This window comes from Thalassophryne amazonica, chromosome 16, assembly GCF_902500255.1.
Source record: "Thalassophryne amazonica chromosome 16, fThaAma1.1, whole genome shotgun sequence".
NCBI classification, from domain to species: domain Eukaryota; kingdom Metazoa; phylum Chordata; class Actinopteri; order Batrachoidiformes; family Batrachoididae; genus Thalassophryne; species Thalassophryne amazonica.
Window position 1 is genome coordinate 43478585 of NC_047118.1, and position 20583 is coordinate 43499167.

General features: G+C 43.7%; 1 protein-coding gene across 2 annotated transcripts in view; it reads left to right on the forward strand.

The window, feature by feature from the left end:
• The window catches only part of rnf216 (ring finger protein 216), a 57221-nt gene extending 36638 nt beyond the window's left edge, over positions 1-20583 (forward strand). For both annotated transcript variants that reach the window (XM_034189962.1, XM_034189963.1), the window contains exons 14-17: positions 8725-8822; positions 18444-18666; positions 19267-19336; positions 19685-20583. In XM_034189962.1, coding sequence (XP_034045853.1) covers positions 8725-8822; positions 18444-18666; positions 19267-19336; positions 19685-20121 — 828 coding nt within the window. In that variant the 3' untranslated portion in view covers positions 20122-20583. The remainder of the gene's footprint in view (positions 1-8724; positions 8823-18443; positions 18667-19266; positions 19337-19684) is intronic.

The following is a 20583-nucleotide window of genomic DNA, read 5'->3' on the forward strand; positions in this document are numbered from 1 at the left end:
GAGTATCAGCATGAAGTGAGAACAGTTGTTGTGTCTGCTGTCCTGTGCTTGGGAGTGCACGAGAAAGTTGTAGTTGGAGAATATTCTCATTTCCGGTTGGAGCTCTGTTTTCAATGAAATGGTTCAACTTGAGGTCATGACCTCTACCTGTGTTTTCCTCATGGCTTCTGAGGAATGCAAAGGGAGGTGTTACATTTTGTCTGCCAAGGTTGTAGCATGGATTCCAGGCTAGGAAATCTGTTATTTTCCCATACACACGTACATAACCGCTGTCTTATCGGCGCAAACAAAGCTGCTTCTCTGGAAGTGACCTTGTCTGTTTCTGTCCCATAGCCACAATCTCTTCTCTCGTTCTTATCTCTCTCACAAAAACACAAATGCACACAGGTTTGTTCATTTTTTTCCCCCTCCCTAAATCCAACTTGCCACACTATGTTTGCTGCATGCACATTTTTTTTGTAGTAGTAGTAGTGGCTTTTGTGCTCATGACAAGATCTGCATGATGCACAGCAGAGTGGGGGATTTTCTCCCACTCCAAAGTTCAGTAACAGCAGTTATCATCAGTTGTTGCAACAATCACCAGTTGGAAAAAGAAAAAGTTTGAAAACCAGATGGAAAACATGCCTCGGAGGATTCATTTAAGGGTTTCAGCTGGAATAGGTGAATCAGATGGGTGCAGATGAGAAAGTGAGGGTGGTACTCATCACGCCTGACAAATGTTTCCGTTAACCTGCAGGTGGCGCCAGAGACCGACAGGCTGCTCTGCTGCTGTGTTGCTGTGCAGCTGCACCACATTACATCCCCACACACCCAAAGGCTCCGAAATTTAGACCTTATTAAAATATATTTAGTTTACATCCTGTAAGAAATATGTCATATTTGCTGCCAGCTGTTATAAGTAATTATATTATTAAAAAAGTGGGTGTAGATATTTAATATGGTTTTATTTATACAGTTTTGAGTTTCTAAATGAATGGAGCGCTTGTTGCTACTAGTATGAGTGAGTGAGGATGTTGCTGATTTTCAGTGGGTTGTTTATGTCAGTGTGCCAGAGATTGTTGTCACGAGAACATTATTATTGGATGCTGTCCACCCCAACCCCCCGGTTTGTGTTTCACAGCATCACCAGCAGTTATTGTACAGTGAACCCTATGGCACTCGTCTTTTTTTTCCTGCAGGGAGGGGCTTCATTATGTAACTGGCACACTTCTTTCAGCCCACCTGCCTTCATTCAAACTGCTCCCTCATTGGCTGTCCACAGTTTCTACTCTTTTTATCCCGATTCCTCACTGGTTGAGCACACTTCCTCTTCTTTTTCAAATGTGGTTTGGATCAAGTGTGACCCAGATTCTCCTCCCTCGCTGTTTTCCCCTGGCGCTGTCTGACCTCCGCACATGCTGATATGTTCCACATGTGGCTCTGAGGACATTTGGTCAGGCTTGTTCACAGCCTGCATGCGGGTAGTTCATATAGAAGAGGAGGAATGTGGGTCACTGGAAGGCTGTAGGAGTGCAAAGAAGAGGTGTATTTGCATAACGCTGCATTTGTGTGTCCTTAAGTGTTGCACGACTCTGACTGGCAACTGTCATCATCACAGCAGTTACAGATCTCATCAGTTCGCATCCTATCCTAGGACATGTGGTGTAGATAAAGTCCTGTGTTCTGCTTTCCAATGCAGTAAAAGCCGCCTCCCTGAAAAAAAAAATGCACAGTGAGTGTGCATCCCCCAATCAGAAGCTCTGCTGGCCTTTTCTGCTGCCTTATAAGGGCTGTTGCAGACTGCACCGTGACAGCAGAGGTCGAAAACGAAAGCGAGGGCCAGAGCAGACTAGACAAAGTGTGAATAAAGATGGAGGGAGGAGGGAGTGGCTGGGAGGAGAGAACACGAGGGAATCCTTTCCCCCGTGTTCTCTCCTAGTGTTCATGAATGAAAATTGATGAGTTATTGTAAAATGTACAAGGTAGGGCAAACGAGAATAGATGGGAGGAGTCCGTGTATGAAGAAGATGAAGTTAAGTCCAGTCCAGGTTCTGAGGCCCTTGGAGCTAGTGCTTATCCCTGTATTGTGTAGCGTGAAGCAGGTGAGCGTCTACGTGACCGTCTACACGCAGACGAGTTTAGGTGTATCCACAAATGTTTTGTATTGTATCTGTGTTTTGTCCATACGAAACCAGCGTTTTTAGAGCTTGAAAACTGGTCCCAGAGGGGCTAAATCTCAAAACAGTGCCTTTGCGTTTTCGTGTTTGCAACCAATATGCAACTTTAGCCCCACCTTTCTAACCTCAGTCTTAAGCCTCGGCTGCAGGACACCACATAACAGCAACAACGATGGACTATAGACTTGTGTTCATGCTACAGAAGCTACTGAGCTTGTTGGGACTACTACAGCAAAATCTTCTACTCCTCTTCTACTACAACGAGCAGCAAACGGTCATGTCTTGTAGTTTAGTCATCTTATAATCGAGTGCGACTCGAATCAGAAGTTGGACACACCAACATCTCGGCTTTTGCTTTTGCTGTAGCATTCGTGTTTGTCATCAAGCTTTATGTGCATGCTCTACGCCGTCTTCTTCATTTGTTTTGTGGGAGCATCATACACTACAGCATTTTTAGTCCAGTTGTTTCCAGTGGCTTTGTGTGTACATAGATACGAGGTCTGTCAATAAAGTATAGGTCCTTTTTATTTTTTTCAAAAACTATATGGATTTCATTCATATGTTTTTACGTCAGACATACTTGAACCCTCCTGCGCATGCGTGAGTTTTTCCACGCCTGTCGGTGACGTCATTCGCCTGTGAGCACTCCTTGTGGGAGGAGTCGTCCAGCCCCTCGTCGGAATTCCTTTGTCTGAGAAGTTGCTGAGAGACTGGCGCTTTGTTTGATCAAAATTCTTTGTAAACCTGTGAGGCACATCGAAGTGGACACGGTTCGAAAAATTAAGCTGGTTTTCGTCGAAAATTTTAACGGCTGATGAGAGATTTTGAGGTGATACTGTCGCTTTAAGGACTTCCAACACAGCGGGACGTTGCGCAGCACTCCCTGGCGCCGTCGTCAGCCTGTTTCAAGCTGAAAACCTCCACATTTTAGGCTCTATTGATCCAGGACGTCGTGAGAGAACATAGAAGTTTCAGAAGAAGTCGGTTTCAGCATTTTATCCGGATATTCCACTGTTAAAGGAGATTTTTTTTAATGAAAGACGTGCGGGCGGATTGCAGCGTCGGCTCGCAGCTGCCGCGACGCTCCGTCATGGGAAAAACTCCTCCATTGGAAGCCTTAAGGACAAGTTGGAACATGTCCAGCTGTTAAACAATTTCTCATATACTCACTCCACTGAAAGCCATCAAAAGCCGCCTAGATTTTACAAATGGTTATCAACACGGAGGTGTTTTTCCTGTGCCGCCGCACTGCACCGGGTGCGTCCCGACGCGCGGACCCGTCCGCACGTCTTTCATTAAAAAAATCTCCTTTAACAGTGGAATATCCGGATAAAATGCTGAAACCGACTTCTTCTGAAACTTCTCTGTTCTCTCACGACGTCCTGGATCAATAGAGCCTGAAATGTGGAGGTTTTCAACTTGAAACAGGCTGACGACGGCGCCTGGGAGTGCTGCACGACGTCTCGCTCCGTGGGAAGTCCTTAAAGCGACAGTATCACCTCAAAATCTCTCATCAGCCGTTAAAATTTTCACCGAAAACCAGCTTAATTTTTCGAACCGTGTCCACTTCGATGTGCCTCACAGGTTTAGAAAAAATTTTGATCAAACAAAGCGCCAGTCTCTCAGCAACTTCTCAGACAAAGGAATTCCGACGAGGGGCTGGACGACTCCTCCCACAAGGAGTGCTCACAGGCGAATGACGTCACCGACAGGCGTGGAAAAACTCACGCATGCACACGAGGGTTCAAGCATGTCTGACGTAAAAACATATGAATGAAATCCATATAGTTTTTGAAAAAAATAAAAAGGACCTATACTTTATTGACAGCCCTCGTATTTCTTGACACAGCACCATGTTAACAGAATATTTTTTGAAAACGACAAACAAAAAGGTCTTATAGGGAACGTTCCATATCCGGGTGGACCAAACCATTCTACTCCATGTGGACCGAATGCTAGTCCATCACAGGTTACTTCCCCAGCCAAGGCCAGTATCCATTTCCAGTTGGGTGGACTGAGACAACGCAGAGTACACAGATATGTAGCATGAAGCACACACCTGGACTCAGACCCCTGTAAGTATGTTGGTAGTCTAACGCTGAACCCAGAGTCACATGAATGACGATTATAGTGAAATAATTGAATGTGTCATTTGTTCCATTTGCAAGCGGAAGTATTTTAACCACAGCAGGAGGTGCACGTGTACATATCTGTATAACCAAACAATAGCTGCCTACACTGAGTTAAAATCAAAACTAAATTTAAGCTGCTGTTGCCGTTGAAATCTTGCTCTGTTAAAATGTTAAACTCATACAGGTAAACATTAAAAACCTATTTCTCTATTTTCAGCTTGCTGGTAACAATAACTAGCTTGTAACATCAATACAAAATGGCAGCCTAATAAAATAACTGTAGATACCTTCAGCATATTGCATCAATAAAACTACAAACTTAAAATATTTGATCAGTCCTCAGAATTTAGAGAATCAGAGAATCAGAATCGCCTTTATTGTCATTGTAATTTGCATTGCAACCAGATTTGAGTGCAACTCCAAAAAGGTGCTTTCCGTGGTGCAAGTAATTTTTAGCCAAATAAAAGATAATAAAATTTAACAATAAATTGTTCAGAGTATATGTACAACTAAATAAACATAAGATAAAATAAAATAAAATGTGGACCAAGTAAAATGTAAAACGAGAATTATATACAACTGTGGAATGATATTGCACAGGAATATTGCACATGGTTTACAGATACTGCACATGAAGCTTGAAAGGTGCGAATTAGTGATTTGTTATTGTTCAGTGCAGTGATTGCTCTGGGGAGAAGCTGTCCCTGAGTCTGTTTGTCCTAGTTTTGATTGACCTATACTGTCAGCCGGAGGGTAGTACGTCAAACAGGTGGTTGCTGGGGTGGGATGTGTCTTTGTTGATGCTGGCAGCTCTGCTGAGGTAGCGAGAACTGGCAATATCTTCCAGGCTGGGCAGAGAGCAACCACTGATCCCCTGGGCCATTTTGATCACCCTCTGCAGCGCTCTCCTGTCTGCTGTTGAGCACCTGCCGTACCACGCTGTGATGCAGTACGTCAGGATGCTCTCGATGGTGGCTCTGTAGAACAACACCAGCAGCTTCTCCTCCAGATTGTTTCTCCTGAGCACCCTCTGTAAGTGGTTGCTGCTGGGCTTTCTTCACCACCACTGTGGTGTTGGCAGTCCAGGAGAGGCTGTCAGAGAGCTGCACTCCCAGGAACCTGATGGAGCTGACCCTTTCCACACAGTCCCCTTAGATGTAGAGCGGGGCTGGGTCAGCCTTGTCCTTCCTGAAGTCCAGGATTATTTCTTTTGTTTTTGTGGTGTTGAGCAGCAGGTTGTTTACTGAACACCACGCTGTCAGTCGATTGACCTCATCTCTGTAATCAGACTCATCCCCCCCTGAGATGAGCCCAATCATGGTGGTGTCATCCACAAACTTTATGATGGTGTTTGTGGGATGGGTCGGAGAGCAGTCGTGCATGTAAAGGGTGAACAGGAGGGGTGTCAGTACACAGCCTTGTGGGGAACCGGTGCTGAGTGTGATGGTGGAGGAAAGGTGGGGGCAAAGTTTCATAGACTGTGGGCGGTTTGTGAGGAAGTCCTTGATCCACTGGCAGATGGGGGTGGAGATGCCCAGATGTGTCAGTTTCTGGACCAGGATCGGTGGGGTCATGTGGTTGAAGGCTGAGCTGAAGTCCAGGAAGAGCATCCTCACAGCTCCCCTGGTGCTCCAGGTGTCTCAGCACGGTGTGGAGAGCTGTGGTGATAGCGTCCTCTGTGGAGCGGTTTGCCGTGTAGGCAAACTGGTAGGGGGCCAGAGTGGGAGGCAGACAGGCTCTGATGTGCTGGGAGACCAGTCTTTCAAAGCACTTCATGACCACAGGCCTAAGTGCAACAGGCCTGTAGTCATTTATGCTCTCCACTGCTGACTTCTTTGGGACTGGAATGATGGTGGAAGATTTGAGGCAGAGTGGAATGATGACCTGCGACAGGGACAGGTTGAAGATGCGAGTGAAAACTCCAGCCAGTTGGTCAGCACACGCTTTGAGTACCTTTCCAGGTACACCATCGGGGCTGGCCGCCTTCCTGGGGTTCACTGCCTTCAGCACGTCTCACTTTGTGTTCCTGAAGTGTTAGCATGCTAGTGCTGGAGGGTGGTGAGTGTGAAGTTGCTGCTGGTCTGTCTGCTTCGAAGCGGTCAAAGAAGGGGTTCAGCTCCTCTGCCAGCGAGGCGTCAGACCTAGCATTTCCTGGGTTGCTGCTTCTGTAGTTGGTTATATGATTTATTCCCTGCCACATCCTTCTGGGGTCATTCGCAGCGAAGTTGTCCTCTATCTTTTCCTTGTAGGCAGCCTTGGCCTCTCTGATGCCTCTTTTCAGATCGGACCTGGCCGTGGTGTACAGGGCCCTGTCCCCTGATTTAAAGGCGGTGTTGCGGCTTTTCAATAGGGACTGGACTGTGCTGTTCATCCAGGGCTTCTGCTTTGGAAAAACCCTGACCCTTTTGTTGACGGTGACAGTGTCAACACAGTTCTTAATGTAGGAGAGTACGGTGTCGGTGTATTCCTGTAGGTTGTGGCTGGAAAATAAATCCCATACAGTCCGTGTTTACTGCCTGCAATAAAATTATTTAAAGAACCACAGCAGTGACAGCCGTTGGCTGGTGAGGAGAAACTTGCCTAACTAGCCACCCAGCAGATATCCCTTTTTCATGTCTGATACAGTACAGATACTGGAACCAATTTGCTACCTTTTCCCTGTCTTAATTAATCTGTTAATAAATACATTTGTCTATATGTAGTTAGCAAGCCTAGCCATCTAAAAAAAACATCAACTCAAACTTTGAGGCAACTGTTCTACTCCTCTGAAGGAAAATACACAAAGCCCACAACATAACGCAGATGTGTAATACAAGGCTTTGATGAGGTCTGATTTATTTATTTAAATTTCCAACATGCGGTCCAGTCATTTTCATCTATATTAGAATGATACCAATCCAAAATATTAGATCAGCACATCCCTAGTCCAGACCTGCCTCAAAATCTGATAATCTCTTCCTTCAACACAAGCCTGGATTGAGCCATATGCTTTGATTAAAAACAAGTAATTTGAAGATTTTTGCACTGGTTTGTGGGAAATTGGAATGGGTTGGGATTAATCAATTACCTGTAAAATTACTGATGGATTACACAATGAAAAAGCTATTATTTGATGTAGGTGTGATGCCAATACAGCAGTAGAGATATTCAAACTTCTGTTAATTATACATCATAAATTTACACGTGTCTCTGCACCCTTTGTCACATTTCCACACCAGTCAGTGTTTTCATTTATACGGCTATGAGGCATTCATGGACAGACAGACATGCCCCAAAACAAGGGGGAACACCAATGTCAGCTGTATTTTTAGTCACGCTATAAGAATTCAGGCGTGTTCCTGTTCAAAGAGTTGTCGCTCACTGTCATGCTGCCGCTGCTTCCTTTTTCTTACTCCCTGTCTTACCAGTAGGGGGCAATCTTTCACCACACTGAGAGTCCCTCATCTTTTATCCTCTTTCCCTTCTTTTTCTGGCAGTCTTTGTGTGATCTGGCTTTTTCTGATGCTTGGGTTAGCTTGCACATGCGTGCACCCCTCAGTGTCCAGAGACGCCCTCCAGTTCACTGAAGTCCAAAAACTGGCACATATCTAAAACCGTGAAACCAGAGAGCCTTTTCCGACACAAAATCTTGACTTGACCTAATTTGTCAAACAAAAATGCTATTTTCCATTTTCCCTGCATGCTCAGGGAGAATGTTCTGCAGGTTAAACCTGTGAAATTACACTGATAAGCCTGGTGGTGATTTCACCCCAGGTTAAAGGTCATATGGAGGTCAGATCCTGTGCTGCATCATCAGTCACATGCCACTTCTTAAATGTTTGATGAATTGTTCAAAAATTTATGGTGCCACCACTTAGCTAAGGGTTAGCCAGGAAGGCAACCCGCAGCTAACGTATGAGAAGAGGGTGGGAGCGAGAAATCCTTTTTCCATTCATGATTACTGCGCACACACAAGACTGGAAAGTGTCAGCAGCCACCATATGTGTGCACGTGCGTCTATATCGCTCCATGCCACAGCAGTGAGGCCGTCTGCCCTGCAGGTCCTTCAGTCGAGGCATAAAACCTTTTACTCTGCCAAAGACCAGGAGGCTGGAGTCACTGTTTCTAGGCAGCCGAGCATTCGGCGGCAAGGGGAGAGAGAAGTTGTACTCTTGCTGCAGTCACACTTGTGTATGCGCGGAGAGCCACGCCTAGCTGTGTCTGTGGAAATCCAGGCTGCTGCAGTGACAGCGGCAGCAGCATGTAGAGCAGATGCTGCATGCGAATAGTCTGACTTGTTGGGCACGCACCCCATACCCAGTGTGGAAACATCTGAGTAATATAGTTAGAAACCTACACGTTAACACATCTGATGGAATGACTGTTAATCACTTTTCTCTCTCTGCCTTGCCTCTGTTCTTTCCTGTTATCTCTCCATCACTCCCTCTGATGTGTAGGAAAGCTGCAGAAAGTGTCACGTCCAATGGAAGCAGCATGCGGGGAAGACGTGTGAGCAGGTCCTGGAGAGGGATGAGATCCGCATGAGAGTGCTCTTGTAAGTTTTCCAACAGAGATGAGGCTGCTCGGTCAAGCCCACTGGGCTTCTTGTAACAACATTTTTGTATGATGGTGTTGCATGAGTGTGCTACACCAGATTCAACAATCACTCCTACAGTACCTTCAGATAAGATAAGGATGGCATCCGTGTGGAAATCAGCAAGTTTACAAAGGTTGTCAGTTAGCATAAATAGTGCCCCAATAATTTCTTCTCTGTATGTATACGAGGTCTATTAGAAAAGTATCCGACCTTATTATTTTTTTCAAAAACCATATGGATTTGAATCATGTGTGATTACATCAGACATGCTTGAACCCTCGTGGGCATGCAAGAGTTTTTTCACGCCTGTCGGTTACGTCATTCGCCTGTGGGCAGTCTTTGAGTGAGGAGTCGTCCACCCGCTCGTCGATTTTTTTTCATTGTTTAGGAATGGCTCAGAGACTGTTGCTTTGTTTGATAAAAAATTTTTCAAAACTGTAAGGCACAACTGAGTGGACACCATTCAATAAATTCAGCTGGTTTTCGGTAAAAATTTTAACGGCTGATGAGAGATTTTGGTCTGGTAGTGTCGCTTTAAGGACGGTCCACGGCGCCTGACGGCGATCTGCGCTTCGAGGCGGCAGCGTCTCGCCGTTTCAAGTTGAAAACTTCCACATTTCAGGCTCTGTTGACGCAGTAAGTCGTCAGAGAACAGAGAACTTTCAGAAGAAGTCGGCATGAGGAGTTTATTCGGACATTCCATTGTTAACGGTCATTTTGTAATGAAAGAACGTGCGGGCAGAGTCGCATGTCGGGCTGGACCCGACCGCGGGGGGTCGCGGCAGGAAAAACACCTCCGTTGGAAATCTTAACGGGCAAGTTGGAACATGCCCAAGCTGTTAAACAATTTCTCAGTTACTCACTTGTTGAAAGCCATTAAAAGCCGCCTGAATTCTACAAATGGTTTTCAACACGGAGGTGTTTTTCCTGTCGCGGCGCACACAGATTTGCCGAGTCGTCACGGAAAGGACTCGGCGAATTTGCGCGTACGTCTTTCATTAAAAAAATGTCCTTAAACAGTGGAATGCCCGCATAAATTCCTCATGCCGGCCTCTTCTGAATCTTCTCTGTTCTCTCACGATGTCCTGGGTGAATTAAGCCTTAAATTAGGATGTTTTCAGCTCGAAACAGGCCGACGACAGCGCCTGGAAGCGCTGCAGGACGTCCCGCTCCGTGGGAAGTCCTTACACCGACAGAAACACCCCATAATCTCTCATCAGCCGTTAAACTTTTCACAGAAAACCAGCTTAATTTCTCGAATAGTGTCCACTCGGATATTCCTCACAGGTCCAGAAATTTTTTGATAAAGCAACGCGCGCCGTCTCGAGCAGCGTGTGAAACAAAGGAATTCAGCCGAGAGGGCGGGACCACATCTCACTCAAGGCCTGCCCACAGGGAAATGACGTCACCGACACGCGTGAAAAAACTCATGCATGCGCACGAGGGTTCAAGCATGATTGATGTAATCGCATGTCATTCAAATCCATATAGTTAAAAAAAAATAAAAGGGTCGGTTTATTATCTAAGAGACCTCGTATACCAAAAGACGATTTGTGTGTGTTGCACTTATAGAAATCTACAGTTTTGATCCTACTTCTACCAGATTTGGTGTGCTGATGACATTGGTCACTGAGTTTCATGTGGGCAGTTTTAAAAGGTTTTATTGCACATTTAACAGAACATTTACATTTCTTCACCCTTTTACTGCTACTGCTAATACCTTGGCCATGCTTGCTCTGACTTTGTCCAGAGCATTAGGGTTAGTCATCTAAGCTACATTACCAACTAACACACTATTAATGGCGGTAATGTAACAAATAGGACTAAAATTGCACTCGAGGGAAATACTGGAGCAGAGACTTCTAAGATCATGCATTAAGACAATTAAACCGCACAACAAGCCGTATTATTTAAGATATTTTGAATAAAGTGCTTCAAAAGGACAGACACAGTTGGTCCACAGTTACTGCTAGCAGTCTCTGCGACCGGAGCAGTCTGGATTTGGCTGACAGCACACGCTGCCTGTCACTCACAGTGACCACAACCCTAATTATGTATAACGTTATGGCTTAAACATCTTAAACTAACGAGTCATTTAAAAAAAAAGTCACCCCTGTATAGTTGTCATGGAGGGGCAAACTATAGAGATCAAAACAGTTTTGTATCAAGCTTGTAAGCATGTTTATTCTCTTCTAAAATTGTACATTTTAACATGTGCTTCTATGGCAGTGTACTCCTTTTTTGAAGCCACTCTTGAGTGGCCATTCGAGGAATTGCAACTTTTTTATTTCCGCATAGTCATTGTTTTTGAAAGGCGGAGGTTGGGGATTTGTGCATAACACAAATGTCTTTGTAATTTCACACCCTGGTATTGATGCCCAGGTACACTGTTCTTACCATATAAAGGACAGGCTCCTCTCTCATATGTGAGAGGGGTCCATTAAGGCAACTGACATTGAACATTGGAGAGGATTTGTACAAGGTTTGGGATTCATATCTTGCTGTCAGAGATCCACAAAAGAGATTCATTTTTAACAATGGAATTAAAGGACCTGCTAAAGTCAAGGATTGGTGATAAATGAGTGGTAGTAATGCTGTGTCACCTGAGGAACATACCATCTATGACATAAAGATCAATTAGTTTGACATGAGAAAGACTTTGAAAACATTTTGCCACACAAAGCGATCGATGACTGTAACAGAAGGGGTTCATGGGTAAGTCTTCATCATGGATATGGACAAAACAATAGCTGCCATAAGTAGTTTTGCAGTTTAAGAGGTTCATTCGCTGATTTTGCAGCACTGAAGGGTCCATTTGAATTAATGATATTATTGGGCTATATTAATAAACTTAGACCTATATTCCAATTCAAATTCCAGCGTTAACCCGTTTTGCCCCACTGGCAACAAGAAGTGTATCACTGTCGTTTTCTACTCACAATAAAAAATCTCAAGGTACTAATGCAACTTTTTCCACTTATAAAAAAGAAATCTGGGCTTAAATGGTATGACATCAACTAGAAAGTAGAAGTTATGTAGGATTGTCAAACTGAAATAGTTTCAGAGTAATGGTATATACAATCAGTCTCTGAAAAACCAGGGTTTGGATGACATCAGACTACTTGTAAGGGCAGGTCTGCCATATATATATATATATATATATATATATATAATATGCAGCTGTCAATTTCTCAACACCAAAATAAATAAATAATTTAGCTGGTTGGAAACTTTGTGCCCTTGCTGCAGCTTTTACTTGTTACTTTAGCTACATACTTGTGGCCACAATCTGCTGGGCTAACGTCATTTAGTCTTCCTCCAGCATTTTAGCAATGTTTACACATCAGTTTTTTCTTAATCCTAAATGCCTGAGACTTATTTTACCACATAATTAAAACCTTGTTTTTCTCTGACTCCCACCACTTCATTTTGCACCTTGTGGTTTTTCACTTAAAGGTTAAGTGTTTTTGTTTTTTGTTTTAAACAGCCCTAGTCATATGAAAACATTGTTAGTGTTCAGGCCTCTGAGGTATCTGCTGACCTTTTGACGATTGCTTCATTTGTGAAAAATTCTTGTTTGGAAAATTACTTTGGGAAATTAATCCATGAGTCATTATGACAGCCGTCCGGGAGTTAAAAATCCACCTTGCACTCAAAACAGGAATGAAACAACGCTAACAACCAATTTTCTTAATTGTAGACACATTGGTGATACAGAGCATCTGATTTAATGCAGTCAGCTCGGTATATGTGTCTTTAAATGCTGGTTTATGTCAATGCTGTGTCAGACTTAGAGCTCTTTGTTTGTGGTTGATGTAGGGTATTTTCCCTGTAGAAATTGAGTAATGTCACCAGCAATATTTGTTGGAAAAACAAAAAATCAATGCATAAATGTGTTAACAAGTGCATTGCCCATAAGGACAAGGAACACAATTGCAAGTTGATTTTTGGCTCTCAACCCATAAACAGTCGAGACGTTGCCACACATTTGACCAGCTTTTGTCACCATCTAGCAGGTGATGTGAGCATTGCAGGGCTTCTGGTACATTTCTGACTTGAAATTCAAAATTCAGTAAAAACTACATTTATCAATGTCGGAAAAACATGATTTTTTTTGTGGCATGCAGATCTTTGAACAATGCTTTAAATTCCCAGTAGTAATGTATAAAAATTGTTTTAAGGCTCTTAAATTTTAAGATGTAAAAATTTGCTGAAATGATGACATTTCTTCTGATAAGCACAGCTCACAGTGTACTACTGTAGTGAACATGGGGTTTCTCTAATTCAGAATAATAGGTTTCGGTGAGCCAAGCTCCCTGACGCTTGATTATTAATGTTTTAATACGCCTAATTCTGCACTCACTTGCTGGCCATATACAGCACAAACCAGAAGCAACAGTATGACAGCTGTTGCAAACTGTGACAATATATGGTTGCTTTTTTGTGCTTGCTGCAGCGACAAGTAAAACAAAATGTTGTTCTGCCTTTAACAAGTCCTGTACGGGTCCCTGGAGACCCGTTGTGTGGGCTTATTCCCATATACCATAGTGTCAAGTGAATGAGCAGCACTCCCTGTGGAAGGGACGCCAGTCCATCACAGGTTACTTCCCCAGCCAAGGCCAGTACCCACTTACAGCTGGTTGGACTGGGAGAATGCAGATGAAGAGGACACAGATAAGTAGCATGAGGCACAGACCTGGAATCGAACCTTGGTCTTTATATTGGTAGTCCAATGTCTGCATTATACAGTGCATCCGGAATTCACTTATGCAAAAATTCCATTATGCAAAATGTTAAAACACTGTTGTCTTTGAATTAAGGAAGTGGTTGTTTGTCATGTTGATGTTACAGAAATTGCCATGTATCACGTCATCTATAGTTGCCACTGTAGCTACGGAGGTTCTGCTATAATCAGCAGTATGGCAGTATTTCCTAATATCAGCACATGAAGAAGGTTGTTTAAAAAGCAAACTTGTCCTTCAAATCCCAATCTTCTTGCCATCACCCTAAAGAGGGAACAAGATGTTGACTTAGGTCCTGCGTTGTTTGTGCCACTTTCTCTGTGTCCACTTGTATAACTCAGTGTTGACAGTTGTGCACTTGTTAGGTTTTTCTGTTTCCCTCCAACACCTGCTGGATCTGAGTCAGTACCTAGATTGTACTTTTTCCTTGTTTTAAGATTATTTACCTCAGTACAAAATGGCACATTTTCAGAATTTTGGGTTTTATTACTTATTCAGAATAGAAAAATAGGATATATGATGGGTTTCTGCGTGTTCTTCCATCTATCCACTCATTCTTGTTTTCCTGGCTTCTGTCTGGATTTTATTGGATAAGCTATGATATAAACTGTTAAACAGAGTTAGATGAAATTACATTTTTTGGCACATATTTGAAGCACATGAGGCTTTTTCTTGAGTCCATTCATAGTTTTTGCAGCCAGCAGCAATAGGACAAGCTGCAGTGCTAACTAACTACTGAGGTCAGTGTCATGAGATGTTTCATAATTTAAAGCCTTTGTATTTTGCCAATTACATAGTGTTTGACATGATTGATATGTAAGCTTTTACAGAAAGCAGAGTGCTGGTGCTTGTTGGTTCAAGTATCAGTTTTTAGTAGCAGCGCTACAGGTACATCACACCTCTGTATCTGGAGAAGTGTTGTGATCAGTCATCTGTCAAGGCTCCATTCTAAAGTATGGCCTCATTTATGTAAATTACTTAAGGTGTTTTAGATTAGATTAGATATACTTTATTGATCTCACAGTGGAGAAATTACGTTTACACTCGTTACCTCAGACAGCAATTAATCCACAATTATTACTTGTTTACCGTAATAATGGCACACATCAGAATTAAAGGCAACACATACACATTTGACATTGTTTATGTGCACTAAGTTTGAAGAAGTCCGTTATCTGAATTGAGGCAAGTGGGTGAAGGCCACTCAGCAACCGTGAGATGCGCCGCATCTCAGGGTTGCATCTCAGGGTCGCTGTCATTGTTGTGAGTGAAAGTGGCTTTCAAAGCTTATGTAACATTTTCTCCACATGCCTGGCATTTTGAAATGTGGGTGTGGTGTCACTGTGCTATCTGATCCTTTTTGATCTAGTTTGTGGTATTTCCTGATTATATAATGGCATATTTTGTTATCAAACAGATATTCTTTGGTGGGGCAGAAAATATAGTGTGACAGTCTGTGAAGACCCAACATGTCCTCAAAAGGCATGAAATTGTATCCGGAAAGTATTCCAGATTGTCCGGTGTATCCGGTGTTTGGTTGAATAACCCTCCTCGTCCCCTATCTTAATTTACCAAATGTTGGACACATTTCCATCTCCATTTTTGGTTCATGGCTGTTTATTTCTTCCTCTGTCCTGTGGTCCTGACTCCCTCTCACAACAGGGGATTCTGGGTAAACAGCTCAGTTTACCAGACATTGATGGTCCAGCTGCTTCCTGTGGCCCACCATCAGCAGCAGTACTTCCTGTTTTGATCCATTCACAAATCTTTTTACTTCCTGGTGCTGAAAAAAGACCGGATGTAGCCTGTAGGGAAATGATTATAAGAGTGAATAAAAAAGGCCTAAGTAGCCCAGCTGGTCCAGATTTCTGTTTTTAGCTCTTGAGTATGCCCAGATAAAGTGAGAGATGTTAGGTCAATCATAGTAATTAATAATACATTTTGTTTATAAAGCACAAGTTTTAGGTTCATTATGCAAAGTAAAAACTAGTGATACACATTTTTGGTCAAAACAGAGACAGTCTGTCTTTTTATCGTCATGGTTTTAGTCACATTTGGTCATACTGTGTATCGCTGCATCCTCCACACTGTGGAACTTCCACGGGTCCCGGAGTTAATCCATTCAGGCAGATGACTGGTCCATCCCCAATGCTTGAAAGTCACCGTCTACCTACTGCAGCCAGGTGAAATTTGGGAATCTCCTTGGTCTTCTGTAGTTGCTGGATTCCTCATTGAGGCATCGACATGCTGGATCACACACAAACGCAGCACATGGCCAAATGTCATAACTGACGTTCCTTCACAATGCAAGTGATATTCCTCATCCGAGTCCCCCAAGTAACTGTTTGAATGACATGAAGTCATTCCAGTGGTACCCAGAGATCCTCTGAGGAGACCTAATACCAGATATATCTAATCAGTGCCTTAGGTCACTGATTGGTGTCCAAGTCTCACAACCACACTGTACAGTACACATGTACAAGGGAGCAGGGTTAGAATGTACCCAGTGAATACTGGCGTTGATCAGGGATGTGTTCTGGTTCCTACACTGTTCAATGCACTGGGTGTCTGGTAGGGTTGTGGAAACCAGTGGCTTAAGCGCTTTTGTTGGTGAAGAAAGGTTTACTGACTTTGACGATGCTGTGATCTTTGTGGAATCGGTGGCTACCTGGATTGTAGCACTTGAGAAGCTGAGTGAGGACTCTTAATAATCATTCTGGATCAAGACTAAAGGTGCCCTGACACTTGGACAACTTTGATCCGCGCACCTGCATGCACTTCGTTGTCGTTGTGACGATCCCACCCGCTGTGTTTCCAGCTGGATGCCGTGCTTTGTTCGGCTGAATGCCACGGGTTGTGTGCTTGACGCTGAGTATATAAAATAATTATGTTGCAGCGGATTAATAATTTTCTCTCCGAGGTGGCTGTTGAAAATGCCTCTAATCGCTTCCGGAATAACGGGACCGTTCTAGCTGCCGCTTTTCTTCCTCTCTCTCTCTATGCTGAGGTGGAGAAAGCATTTGTAGCCGTCTAAAAAAGTAATTATTTGTCATGTTTATATTGTAATGGCTTGGTAAAATAGTTGCATGTTCATTGCTTAGCTAGCCGCAAAGTACATTTATGATAGATCTAACATCTCGTTATAATCGTTCAGACGAGCTGCATTCTGATGCGGTACGCTGACACAATCACTTGCACTCACACACAGTGTTTTTGAATTGTTTGCGCAATGTTCACTTGAAGTTCACGTAATGAATGCGTGATGGAGATTTTGAACATTTCAAAATTTTCGTTGTGCACATGCACAAAGCCGCACACTGTTTACGCCTGTTTACAATGGGTTTGAGACGAGTTTAGTCGCCTGCACAGCAGAGTGCGTGTAAGTGCGCGGATCAAAGTCGTGCAAGGGTCAGGACACCTTAAGATCCAGACTTTCAGATCAGGCACCTCCCACTCTCTGAGGAGTTTCTTGTTTGTTGTTGCTTATTTGAGTCGGCTTTTGCAGATGGTATGTCTTGACTGCCAGTTTTATAACCTATAACTGTTTCTCTGTATGCCTAGTGTGCCTTAATTGAAAGAGTGGCGACATGACAAGTCAAATAAACCCGGTCACGTGACTCATGGTGCCATCTTGGTTCCAAAACAGCGTTCGCTGTTAATGTGTCAGCATGTAAGTCCAGCCATTTTATTTATGTATTTGCTGAAAATGCCAGGTTGCTGTGCATTTCGATGCACAAATAGTCACAGCAAGGGCTTCAAGATGTACAGATTCCCTTCAGATCCGAACAGAAGAAAATGTTGGGAAAATTGTCAGCCGTGTGGGATGGAAGCGACATCACCGTCAAAGTTTTGAGAGGTAAATTTATTATTGTTCAGTCCCATGGACAGTAAAACTCAACTAAACCGTCATCATATAAACCAGATATTTGCAGTCACCGGACAAAAAAGTCCCAAAGTTTTTGTATTGTTTTCCATGTAATAAACACTGTATATAGCAGATTTTATACAACGGACTTTTACTCACATCGGATAAAATGTCCTGTCCGATGGCAATGTATTTCCATTAAAAACACAGAACAGTCTGGACGTGCATAGTTACAGAGGTACAAATTATAGTTCAGTGCTGACACTTGCCGATTTGAGGAAAGTGGGACCGGAGTCATTTCTGTGATTAAAAGCCAGACCGTTTTTTTCACACCGTGCTCAGACTCGGAGCCGCAGCCTGATGTGCACCTTTTAAATCAGACACAAAAGGCTGTGATTTGACACTTTTCTGCTTTCAATCCTCTGTCTGCTGTCATATTATAATAGTATTTATGGTGAGCACGCTGATTACAAATGGATCATAAAAGCCTGCACATTTACAAAAGAGTAAATTGTTCAGTTTACCTTTGAATTGGAGGTGATGATTGTAGAAAGAAAAGCTCGTTGATGGTCAAATTAGTCCAGAATAAAGCATAATCCAGAGACAGAGAACTTTAAAACTGTCACGCACGTCATTGCATGACATGGAGTTACAGATTCTGATTATGGGTCAGAATCTGCAGCTGCATAATCAGGCTTTAAATTAATTGTGTGGGGGGCGGCACAGGTATTGTTAATACCCATAAGACAATATTAATGTGATCATCTATGGCTGCTGAAATAATTCAGATTTGACTTCATGGTTGTAAGTAAATTCAGAATCCTGCTCTCACAAATCAAATGTTTTTCAGTGTTTCTCTCCTGTTATTTCTTCTTCTTCCACTGCTCATCTTGCTTTACATGTATCCAAATATATGTTAATCTTGGTTTGTCTTTCTGCGTTGCTCCCCCGTCATCCTTCTGTTCACCACAGTGAGGAGCGTATGACAGCGGCGCGGGTCAGGAAGTGCGTGAAGTGTGGCACAGGCCTGGTCAAGTCGGAGGGCTGCAACCGGATGTCGTGCCGCTGCGGTGGCTTCATGTGCTACCTCTGTCGCGAGCCCATCACCGGCTACAACCACTTCTGCCAGCACGCCCGCTCGCCCGGCGCCCCCTGCCGACAGTGCCGCAAGTGTTCCCTCTGGACCGACCCCACGGTGCGCTCAGACACATGCACAGAAAGCAACCAGTCAACTGCAGCTGTACTGTTGTGTTTCACACACGGAACTCTGCTCTTATGGACATATGTCTCCATGATGTAATTTTCATGTTGGGGGGGGTGACAAAATACGCCTCAGGCCATTTTATATAACAGAATAAAAATTTGGGTGCTGGTTTACTTTACTGCTCTGCAGTGACACTTTAAGCTTGACACAACTTGTCACTGACCACATGGTTATGGCACACCGTCTGCCGCACTGTGGTATTCACATCGACTCACCCCAAGTGTGTGTACACAATTATACAACAAAAAAGTCTTGTTTGCGGTTCAGCCGGCCATAGTAACATCACCTGCCAGTATCCTTTTGCACTAACGAGCAAACGTGCTCAGAAAACTTTGTGTCCCAGCAGGCTGCATTGTGACAGTGTCACAGTTCTGAGCTCAGCGAGATTGATGTACGTGTGTGTGTGTGTGTGTGTGTGTGTGTGTGTGTGTGTGTGTGTGTGTGTGTGTGTGTGTGTGTGTGTGTGTGTGTGTGTGTGTGTGTGTGTGTGTGTGTGTGTGTGTGTGTGTGTGTGTGTGTGTGTGTGTCCAGCAAGATGATGAGCGACTCATTCAGGACATCCAGAAGGAAGGAGAGGCAGAGCTGAATAAGAAGTGTGCAGGTCAGTGCTTTAACATTTGCAGTGTTTTACCCATGATGCTTTTGTCCCATTTCTCATGTGTAAAGTATGTTCCTCGGCAGGAAAGCGGGTGGTAATTATCATGCTGTTTGGCAGCATGTTATTCTTCTTTGTCCTATTTTTAACCTTTATTTGTTCACACGTGCTGGCTGCGGTGTAGGTGTTGGCAGCTGTTGCAGGTTTGTTTCCCGTCTTTTGTCGTGATCATTGTGTTTGTGTAAAATGATTCGCGCAGACCTCAAAGCTGCTGCACGCTTTTGATGACGACGTCATCACAGCTTTTCTGATGCTTTTACTTCCTATTTTGTTTGTTTTGGCTTTTTCCAACAGAACAATCAGAGAAGCGGATTGGGCCGCCACCGGAGCCCATCATCGACGGCAAACGACTGCGGCTGGGTCCACCTGCTGAAAACCTGCCCAACCCAGTCCCAGCGATGCCTCATCATATTCAGGCGGTACAAGCCCCCCTGTTTGTTCCTCCGCGTGGCCGATACCCTCAGCCTCTGCCCCAGGGTCGCATGTTCCAGGTGATCATGCCCCGGATGCCCCCGGCACCCTACGTTCCCCCGTTTCAGCATATGCCCCCTTTGAACAATAACAATAACAACAATCCCCTCCCAAACCATCACCACCACCAGAATCACAACCACCCACACCAAAACCACCACCATAACCATCATCACCAGGACATGCACATGATGGACATGCCCATGCACTATGGACCGCCGCACCATGGGCCGCCGCACCACTACTATAGACGTGTCTAACACGAAGTGATGCGGCCGTTCTCTCGATCCACCAGCTCAGATGTGCTCACAAATGTCTTTTTGTTTATTTTGCTTTTGGGGGATGGTAGTTAAGATCTGATGGTACAGATTTTGTCTTTGTTCCCTTTTCAAAGTTCATGTGCTCATACAGATTTAAAACCTGCAGCTGAACACATCACTGATCATGACGATCAGTGACTTCACCTGGCGCTCACCTGGACCTTGGACTTCTGCGGTTATCTGGATTTTCTCTGAATTTCAGATTTATTTTGTTCATATTTTTCTCATTCAGTAACAATGTTGATCTCTATTATTGATTTCTTGAGATGATTTATTTCCAGTTTATATTGATTGCTGATATTTTTGAAATCTTACTAAACAAAAATAAGAAAAAAAGGAATTCCTTTCTTTATGAGATATAAGAGGCCACAAGATTTTCTAATAAAGATTTGTTCAAATTGT